Source organism: Meriones unguiculatus, chromosome 16 (assembly GCF_030254825.1).
Source record: "Meriones unguiculatus strain TT.TT164.6M chromosome 16, Bangor_MerUng_6.1, whole genome shotgun sequence".
Lineage (NCBI taxonomy): Eukaryota > Metazoa > Chordata > Mammalia > Rodentia > Muridae > Meriones > Meriones unguiculatus.
In genome coordinates, this window is record NC_083363.1 from 41949551 (window position 1) to 41960426 (window position 10876).

General features: G+C 37.0%; 1 protein-coding gene across 1 annotated transcript; it reads right to left on the reverse strand.

Moving 5' to 3' along the window:
• Positions 1-1231: 1231 nt before the first annotated feature.
• On the reverse strand, positions 1232-3929 carry LOC110543379 (exocrine gland-secreted peptide 1-like). The gene is made up of 2 exons (XM_021629731.2): positions 3851-3929; positions 1232-1623 (listed from the first exon to the last, which is right to left on the reverse strand). Exons 1-2 carry the CDS (start codon positions 3915-3917, stop codon positions 1232-1234), a joined length of 459 nt encoding a protein of 152 aa, XP_021485406.2. The 5' UTR covers positions 3918-3929.
• Positions 3930-10876: the final 6947 nt, after the last annotated feature.

A 10876-nucleotide genomic window follows, 5' to 3' on the forward strand; every position in this document is an offset into this window, starting at 1 on the left:
CCAAAGAATAAATATATTTCTGGAAGTATCATTGTTCCTGTAGGAAAAAAATCCCCATGGTATAGGAAAGGCTGTGCTTTGGATATATTATATGTGTTGTAAGTGGTGATTAATATTGACTATTAATTATCTTTTAATAAAGCTTGTTGTTAATCTTAAACAGCTATATAACCAAATCACCACACAGAAACTGGGTTTATTTAATAAACCTAGAACAATGCTGGGAAATAGTTACTCCCTCCTAAACCTCCAATCCCTCATAGTTTCCTATCATTTAGATTTCCCACATATACTTGCTTTTAGTGATATATTAGGTCCAGTCCATCTCTCCATGTTGTTCCAAGATCTCTGTTTCTGTTCGTGTTCTCCCAGCTCTCCCTCCTTGCCCTTTCTCCTCCCACTCCTTTCCTGCCCTCTGGCTCTTCCCCTCTTTTCTGTCCTCTGACGCCTCCATTGTACAACATTGTGGCTAGTTGCTTTATTTTGGCCTATTTACACAAGGTTGAGACAAGATGCTTAGAATAAATATCACAATGCAATACCCAGATTAAAACCAGAGACTGTGGGGGGAGATATCAGCATTTGAATGAACAAGTGTAAGGTATATACATTTCAAAAGAACATTATACCAACATATATGAGAGAGAAAAATTAATACCCATTGTGTCACAAACAGGAAAACAGAAAGACATGACTGGAGATTGACTTATTTGAAAGAGAGTTGATACTTCATTGGAGATAGAGGAAAATAAGGGAGTGTGAGATTTGAATGGGAGCAAAGGTATCACATACTTGAATGAAACAAACAAACCAAAAAATCCAACAAACTTAATGGATTAAACCATGATACTTAATGTTTTATTAGTACAAAGCTTTATAAATCAAAGCATAAAACATTTCCAGTTATGCTTGCTCAGACTGTCATGGGGAGAAATATGAGTGGCCCATGACCAATCTTGCTATTAAATAACAAGTGCATTTAAAGAAAGAAAGGTGAGGCCATTGGTTCTGAAGTGATGCTCTTTATTATCTGCCTGCTCCTTTCACAGCTAGTTTGGAACATGTGCTTTGCTACTTCTGGCCATTTTTGTGTTTACTAGAAAGATAAAGACTAATTTATTGTGTTTATTTACAGACTCCACTCTCCTTTATTTTAGTGGTTAAGTAAATAGAATAAAGGACTTGAAAGAGAGCCTAATGAGAGACAGAGCAGGAAGGACACCAGGAGCGCCTAACTAGAGTTTCTGGAAGTCAACACCTTTCCTACTTTTTTCAGGAATTCATCTAAAAGCAACACAACTTGAAATATATAATTGTCTTGTTGGTATCTAAATCCGGTAAATCGAAGGGTAAGAACCACATGACTGACATTTCCTAAGACTCCATGTTTCTGAAGACATTTGCTCAGGGCAGTCAAGAACTGAGATAGTCTTAACTTGTGTTGATTATCATTGGCCAGGTTCTCAAACAATATTTGGTCCTGATGGGAGGCACAGATTATCCTCTCCAAGACCTCTTTGATATTTTCTTCACTTTGGTAATCAGTCTTCTCCAAGACAGCACTGTGATTTGTCTTGTGATCAGCAGATATGATGGGTCCTTTTTGAGTCTGTGTCAGAACATAAGGCAGAGACAATTGTTTATAACGAGGCTTACTCTAACCAAAATAAGATTTGTCCATTGTATTTACACCAGATACAGTGGGATAAGAAGAGGCTGTGACCCCATAATTTCTCTGATATTTCAAGATGAGTTATTCACTCCACCATTACCAAGGGCTGATTTTTTAAAATCTGTTTCATAGGCCTCACCATGGTGCATGGCAATTGTTTACTCTTTGTCTATAACTATGTTTTATTTTATATTTCCAGGAATGGTGACTGATAGTGTATGCTTCAACAAATAGGCCTAAGACACTATAAAAATTCCTGGTAAAATCAATGCACATTCTAGAAATTTATAATACAGAACCACTGAAATTTGTCTAAGCCAAAGTTGTCATATACATCCACTCTACCTGATGATTAAACCCAAACAAAATATAAACATAATTTCATATCTAAAAATGAGTTATCTGAAAGTAAAGGTAATACTAATTTTCTATTTATATGCTACCTTGTTTGTATATATCTCAAGAAATGTGTTTTCTAAGGTGTATTGGGGAGCTTTTATTAGGAGGGCTAAATTTCAAAAATATTGAGAATAATATTTAAAGCTTTACATCTTAAGCATTCTTTTTGAGGGCTGGAAGCCGCCCAAACACCACTATAAGGAACAAATATGCGATGGAAATGTAGGAATGATAGTAAAACAGAGTGCTAAGTGAGCTAGAGAGAGAGGTGGACTGGAAACCTGATGGCAGTGACAACAGAGAGAGAGGACTGAAGTGTATACATGCTGTCATTGCTCAGAAGGGTTAGCAGGATGATGTACAACAGCTTGGAGCTCATGCAGACACTGACTCAGCTGCCAATCCTTTTACCTGTCTGAATGATCCCCTCATTCTGGGCAGGAGGAAAGGCTCATGTTCCAGATTCGACCACCTGAAATGTCCACTATGTACCATGGTGCCCCTGAAATCCATGTTGGTGTCAGTGGTTGATGCTGCAGCCCCAGATCTCAAAGAAGCCTGAGATTCGTGCGGGTGTATGCTATCTATTCACCTTCTTCATGCCTTGGTGCGGTTTCAGGCTTTCCTTCTGTGCAGGTGATAGTGCCATTGTAAAATCACCTGAAAGCATATTGAAGCTTATACCCTTTTTGGCCCCTCAATGCGATGAGTGGGTCAGTGGTCCTATGGCCAAGAGGCATGTTGATGTCCACAGCTTTCTTAACACCAAAACATATGTGGATGTTCATGGTCAGTGTTGATTCCTTAAGCTACCTTAATGTCTGTGAAAAGCTGGCCCAACCCCTCAGAAGCCAACAACACTAAAGTACAGGCAACAGCTTAGGCAATGGAGAGATAGTCCCACTCTCCCTGGGTGACCTAACAGCTCTGCTCAGCTGATGGGTTCTGGCAGAGAAAGCCTCATCCTTCTTTGGGGTGAAGGCCACTAGTAATCTGACCATGCTGCAGTGAAAAAACAGAACACACAAATATCTTTTTTTTTTCAATTATTGGGGGTGGTGGTTGAGGAGTCACGAAAAAAGGGTAGTACATGAGAAAAAGAGGAGGTAAACATGATTGGTGGGCATGGTGTGAGATACCCAAATAATCAATATAAATAAGAAATCAATGATATGTAAATAAACAAATAAATGAATGAATAAATGTTGAAAGGATCCAAAACATAGTACAATATGAATGAACAATATGTCATCAAACTTGATTAGGAAACGTGTGAATGCTACAGAGAAAAGAGGGGTTATTAATCTTTTGAGGTTCAGTGTAACTTTACTTGCTATAGAAGTTAGCAGATAATTTTTTCTATTGGTTCTCATATTCAACCTTATCTGAGATGAGTCCTTTGCCGATGATGAATTTTTCTCCCTCTGCCTCTCATTTCACTGTGTCATAATTAGAATCAAAGACAAGCTTTATATTTAAACTCAACTTTTAATGCTTTACTCACTGACAACATATCTGTGGTCCGTTCATGCATATTTTGGATGTCTGGTAAGTATCATACATTTGTAGCACACTCTTCAAGTGTCTAGTGGGTAAAAGAGCTACCAGTGCTAGAGGGTACAACTTTACTCTCTATTTTCATTGCCCTTTGAAGTGCTCCAAGCCCGCAGTGAGAATGCTGTAACCAACTATGCCATCAGTGTTTCAGTATACTCATCTAGTGTAGCATTTTAAAAAATTCGGTTTGATCTGGGATAATTATCCATGTAAAACTCACTGTTCCTTCAGTGAATATTGATGGCAGCAGCAGAGTCATGAGGAATAACATCACTGGTAAAGAAGCCATGGCTGAAACTAAGCAAAGAAAAAGTTCTGGTTGAATTAAGCAGTGCACAGGACACAAAGGAAATCACCATCTTGATAGCAGATAGGTCAAAGCAACTGTCTGACAAATCCATTAACAAAATAAAGACAGAGTTGACATGTGAAGTCGCTGTAGTTTCATGGTGCTCACCTTGCCACTAATTGGTAGAATACATAGGTTAATAGACCTGAATTATCTCTGTGATGTGTACCTGCAAATGGAAAAGATTCCCATTTTCTTTCTGCACAGTTCTATTCCCCTGTCCTCAAAAGAAAATGTGGGAAAATATTTATTTTTTATTTAAAAAAATTTGTTATTAAGTACTGTCTCTTATTTTTCTATCTCTGTTTAGAGCTTTCATCTATACTGGATATAATTCCAGTGTTGTGATTATGCAGATATAAATATACAAATACTTTAAAATGTAATTTTGTTAAGAAAAATTTAAAGTTCTACCAATTTTTTGTTTATCCCTGAATCAGTTTGCAGTCTTTACCTTCAATAAGGAAATGCAATAATATTAATTATTTGCATATCCGGTGCATTTAAGCTCACTCAATCCATATTTTGTTAAATGTTTTTTTTTTCATATTTTCGTTAAGGTTTAAACACCCTTATTGCAAATAATATCTTTCCTCTTTGAGTCACTAAATCCTATGTTCTTTAGATGCTGCTAAAGACCACTCTCTGTAGGATTCAGTCATATTCCTTCTGCAACACACAAAAATGACTTATTTGTAACTTAAAGATATGATGTCTCATTTTGTATAGTGAGAATACATTCAAAATCCTCAAATTCTTTTTTTATTCATATAAGTTTTTTTTATTTTTATTTTTATTTTTTTAATTTTTAACTTGCCGGTAGAGTTAACCTAGGGAAAATGGCCATCCTACAAAAAGCAATCTGCACATTCAGTGCAATTCCCATCAAAATATCAACACAATTCTTTACAGACTTTGAAAGAAAAATTCTCAATTTCATATGGAAAAAACAAAAAGTTCAAAATAGCTAAAGCAATCCTGTACAATAACAGATCTTCTAGAGATACCTCCATCCCTGATCTCAAGCTGAACTGTACAGCAACAGAAAAAAAAAGCAATCAAGCAAACAAACAAATGAAAAAAAAAAAAAAAAAAAACAAACAAAAATAATGCATGGGACTGGCAGAAAAGCAGTATGGAAGATCAATGGAATCAAATTTAAAATGAGAAAAAACTCAGTGTATAGAAAACCCAGACATAAACCCACAGAACTATGGATACTTGATTTTTTACAAAGAAGCCAAAACTATCTAATGGAAAATAGATAGCGTTTTCAACAAATGGTGCTTCTGTATCTGGATGCTTACATGTATCAAAATGCAAATAGATCTATATTTATCACCCCCCACAAAACTAAACTCCAAGTGGATCAAAGACCTCAAAATGGAACCACACTAAACTTATTAGAAAAAAAAAAAAACCTGGGGAAGAGCCTTGAACTTGCTGACACAGGAGACAACTTCCTGAAAAGAACACAAACTGCACAGGGCCTAAGATCAGCAATCAATAAATAGGACCTCATGAAACTGAAAAACTTCTCTAAAGCAAAGGACACTGTCATTAGAACAAAATGACAGCCTACAGATTAAGAAAAGATCTTCACCTACCCTATAACAGACAGAGGACTAATATCCAGAATATACATAAGAACTTAAGAATATATATAAGAACTTAAGAAGTTAAGCACTAAGAAAGCAAGTAATTCAATTAAAAAATGGGATACATAGCTAAACAGAGAATTCTCAACAGAGGAATATCAATTGACAGAGAAACACTTAAAGAAATTGTCAACATCCTTAGACATCAGGGAAGTGCAAATCAAAACGACTTTGAAATTTCACCTTACACCCATCAGAAAGGCTAAGATCAAAAATCAATGACAACACATGCTGGAGATGATGTGGAGAAATGGGAATGCTTTACCATTGCTGGTGGGTCAAATTGGAAAACCACTTTGGAAATCACTCTGGCACTTTCTCAGAAAATTAGGAATAGTACTACCTCAAGATCCAGCTATACTACTTCTAGGCATATATCCAAAATACACTCAACTATACAAAGGGGACATTTGCTCAACCACGTTCACATCAGCTTTATTTTTAATTGACAGAATCTAGAAACAACCCAGATGTCCCTCAATGGAGAAATAGATGCAGAAATCATACATTTACACAATGGAAAAATACTCAGCAATTAAAAACAAGGAAATCATGCAATATGCAGGCAAATGGAAGGAACTGAAAAGATCATCTCGAGTGAGGTAACTCAGAAACAGAAAGACACACATGGTATATACTCACTCATGAGTGGATATTAGTTATATGATATATGACAACCATACTAAAATCTTTACTAAAAGAAGCTAAACAACAAGGAAGACCTTAGGGAAGATGCTCAATCTTGCTTCAGAAGGGCAATTGCTTTGGACATCTGAAGCAGTAGAAGACAGTTAACATGACAGAAGCTTACCATAGAGGGCCTCTAAAAGACTCTACCCAACAGCATATTGAAGCAGAGTCCAAACTTAGGCAGAATTCATGAAATTTTATGAAATATGTGGGAGATTGAATGACCTGTAGGGGAGAGGAGCTCAAAAAGTAGACTAAGAGAGCTAAAGTAACCTGGGCCTTAGGGTGCCTGCAGAGAATAACACCCCAATAAAGGACCATACATGGAGAGGGCCTAAATACCTTGCTCAGATGTAGCCCATAGTCTCAGATTCTAAGTGGGTTCCTTAGTAAGGAGTGCAGGCAATGTCTTTGTCCTCCAGAAATCTCTACTGTTTTTTTCCTTGGTCCTTCCTCCTAGACAGCAGTCACTACCCAGGATCTAGAAAACATTCCAGGGCCACCTGGATCCTCACACACCCAGAAGGCATACCTTCCAGAATGGCAGCCTTTATTCTTGCTCTTCATAGCCTAGTAAAGAGTTAGTTACAAGAAATGTTTCACATCCATATGACATATGACATCCATAGTTTTGGAGCCTATAATTTGGGAAAAATGTGGCCTCATGCTTCATAACATTGGGCAGATGAGGAAATGATTTCAAGTTTACTTTTCTTGTTGCTCTATCTTACTTCTCACCTGACCAGTCTCATTTTCCAAGATCCCCAGGGAATCCTCAATTCCCTGTACAGTTCAAGATCTGAGGCTCTCATTTGTCACTAACATCTGTTACCTTAAGTCTGTAATTATTGTACAGTCTTAGCTCAAATTGCTTGTTTCATAGACTTACATTTCAGGTCAGCTCCAGTTGAAGGATCCTGTGCTTCTGTTGTTGTCTGTATCTAGTCTTTTTATTGGGCAGCAGGCGGGACTTGGAGGGTTTGGAGGCCAGCCTTTTTGGCTATTGCTCCCAGGAAAGTGTTATTGAGTGCAGAATTTCTCCTGGTTTCTGGTTCTTGCTCATCAGAAACTGCTGACGTGGAATAGCAGCCTTGAAAATTTCCCTGAATCTGCTTCATGGGTCAGTAAACCCATATTTTGTTTTTGTTTTCTTTTCTCCTGAGGTTTTTACTTTGACCCCTTTACATCATAACATGTAGAGAAAAGTTTTGTTGTCTTCTCTAGCCCTCATTTTTCTTCTTCTTTAGCACACAGTATGCTTTTTCTACTTTTCCTGTAATAACCAATACTTGAGTATTTAATATAGTCTTGCTTATTCCGTTTTAATGCAAATTTTCCTTGCTTTCAATGCTTCTCACATTTTTCATTACATTAGTTATGTTTTTTTTTCCTAATTTGTAACAATTTAGTAGGGTATTGCTTTCAAGTATTTTTATCCACAATTATTTCTTGAAAAGAAAAATTACTTATTTTTGATATTATTAGTGAATCTTGATAATCCTAGACAGAGGATTCAGATTTGATGGTTCATTGTTAAAATATAAATGGTCCATGGGAAAATAAAACAGATTAAAATAGCTTTTCACTTGAGGGTATTGATGTTTATGAAAATTTCTAAGAGATAATTAAAATATTTTGCAGAAAATAAGTAAAATGTTTTCTTTGAACTCAGAAAAACTATTACTAATACTGTTTCATTTCAAAATATCATTATCATTTTAGAGTTTTCCTTGGTTTAGAGAAAATTTGCCAGAGCTTATGTCAACATTTCAAATACTCCTCATTCATTGTCAGCTCATTCTGCTATATGATCTCATTTCAGCTGACATGTTTGTTATGATAAAGAATTCAACATCAGATCTGATAGACTAAGATCAGAAGGAAGGAGAGGAGGACCTCCCCTATCAGTGGACTTGAGGAGGGGCATGCATGTAGAAAGGGGAGGAAGGGTGGAATCGGGAGGGGAGGAGGGAGAGGCTTATGGGAGGATACAAAAGGAATAAAGTGTAATTAATAATAATAATAATAATAATAATAATAATAATAATTTAACATCAGGGGGAGCAGCCTTACCAGGCCACAGAGGAAGACAATGCAGACAGTCTTGATGAGACCTGGTAGGCTAGGTTCAGACAGAAGGGGTGGAATACCATACCTCCCCTATCCATGGACTTTGGAAGGGAGATGGCAGGAGACTAGGTAGGAAAGACATTATTGGCAGAGGATGAGGAAAGTGGCTCCAGCTGATACAATGAATAAATTTTAATAAAAAATAAAATATAAAACCACAAAAAGAATTAAATATTAGAACTTAAAAACTTTTCTTTTCATTTGTACTTTATTTCTCACCTCATCTTTTTCCTTCCATAATTTGATTCAAGACACCATGTTAGATTCAATTGTCACATTGTAGTCTCTACTTACCTGCAATTTTACTCAGATTTAATTTTCATGAGTTTGCTTTTTTTTTTTTAAATCGTGGCACTCTAGTAGTACTGTGAAGAAAATCTCACAATTTGAGAATGACTGATGTTTTTAGGTCATAGTTTGACCCACACTACCTCAGTCTCTGAAGTACCTGGAATTATAGGCTAATTAAGTTTTACAAATTTGTTGATGTAGTTTTCTGTACTATGTCCTCTGTGAGCTTCTAGTTTTTAAAAACAGTAAATGAAATGCAGACACAGAAAACATTTCCATTCAGTTTACTGGAATTGCACAGTATAACCAAGCTAGTACAAAAGCATTGTATGTTCAGATTCAAATAAAGTGTTTAAAAGTCTAGCAAAATGTGATTTATAAAGCCAGATTTTCCAAAATTTTACTTAATTTCCTATTTTTGTAAAGAATATTCCAGAAAATATGGTGGTCCAGGTGCAAATCCTCAAACTAATTCAGTACAGGTTAACTAGGCATGCAGAAACATGGAAATATTGATAAAGAGTTAAGGCTGAGGGACAAGAGGATGACGAAATGGAAGGCCACATTATTTTGAAAGGAGCAGGTAATATTTGGGTTGGCACGTCTTCTTCTAGAAGATCAGGAAGTTCACTGACCTGGCCATTTCTTCTCTCTATGAACTGGAAATTTTTCGTGAGGATTCTAAACGGGAAAGAGTAGTCTCATCTTTATTTTTTCACAGTCTGATAATATTCACACATTTCAGTCATCTTTTCTATTTCTTTTAGGAAAGTTTCTACTATGGTATATACTCACTCATATAGACATAGTATACACCTACTAAAAACTGTACATCTAAAGAAACTAAGAGAGAGGACCCTGACTAAAATGCTCAATCCCCATCCGGAAAGGCAAAGGGGCTGGACATCAGAAGATGAAGAAAACAGGAAACAACCTAGGAACCTGCCACAGAGGGCCTCTGAAAGCCTCTGCCCTGTAGACAATCAAAGCCAGACGCTGAGACTTATGGCCAACTGTTGGGTAGAGTGTATGGAATCTTATGTAAGAAGTGGGAAATAGTAAGAGCTGGAGAAGACGGGAACCACACAAGGAGAGCAACAGAACCAGAAAATTTGAACACAGGGAACTTCCTAGAGACTCATACTCCAACCAAAGACTAGTCATGGAAATAACCTAGAACCCCTGCACAGATGTAGCACATGATAGTTCAGTGTCCAAATGGGTTACATAGTAATGGGAAGAGGGACTGCCTCTGACATAATCTGATTGGCCTGCTCTTTGATCACCTCCCGCTGAGGGGGGAGCAGCCTTACCAGGCCACAAAAGATGACAATGCAGCCACTCCTGAGGTGATCTGATGGACTAAGATCAGAAGGAAGGAGAAGAAGACCTCCCCTATCAGTGGACTTGGGGAGGGGCATGTGTGAAGAAGGGGGAGGGAGGGTGGAACTGGGAGGGGGGGAGGGAAGGGCTTATGGGGGAATACAAAGTGAATAAAGTGTAATTAATAGTTAAAAAGAAAATTAAAAAAAGAAAAAGAAAATGCAAAAATAATATATTAAACAGCAGTCAAATAATATATCATCATTAGATCCCGGGTCTCCTACTACAAATCCAGAGAAATCCAACATAGCTAAAGCACAAGAAGAATGATGTTAAAAGCTGTCTTCTAGTATCAGTCTCAGAAAAGATGCCTGTGCCCAGATTTGTTGATTCTGTTGCTCTCCTTGTGGAGTTCCTGTCCCCTCCAAGTCTTGCTATCTCCCCTTTCTGTCATTCCCTGCACTCTGCCCAAAGTTTGGCTATGAGTGTCTGCATTTGTTTTGACACCTTGTTCAGAGATCCTCTGTGGTAGGTTCCTGTCTTGTTCTCTGTTTTCTCCTTCTTCCAATGTCCATCCCATTCGTCTCTCTGAATGAATATTTATCATTTTACCCAGTGTCCTCCTTCTTGCTTAACTTCTTTAGGTGTACAAGTTTTAGTATGTTTATTCTATATTATATGTCTAATATCCACTTATAAGTGAATATATATCATGTGTGTCTTTGTGTTTCTGGGATACCTCACTCAGGATGGTCTTTTCTAGTTCCCACCATTTGCTTACAAATTTCATGATTTCCTTGTTTTTAA

What these genes read in the sequence shown, in the direction of transcription:
- LOC110543379 (XM_021629731.2), bottom strand. Translation starts at nt 3,917, where the DNA reads ATGGCTTCTTTACCAGTGATGTTATTCCTCATGACTCTGCTGCTGCCA. An exon ending in ATCAATATTCACTGAAGGAA is followed by an intron (nt 1,624 to 3,850) that starts CAGTGAGTTTTA and finishes TGTCTCTGCCTT; the next exon opens with ATGTTCTGACACAGACTCAA.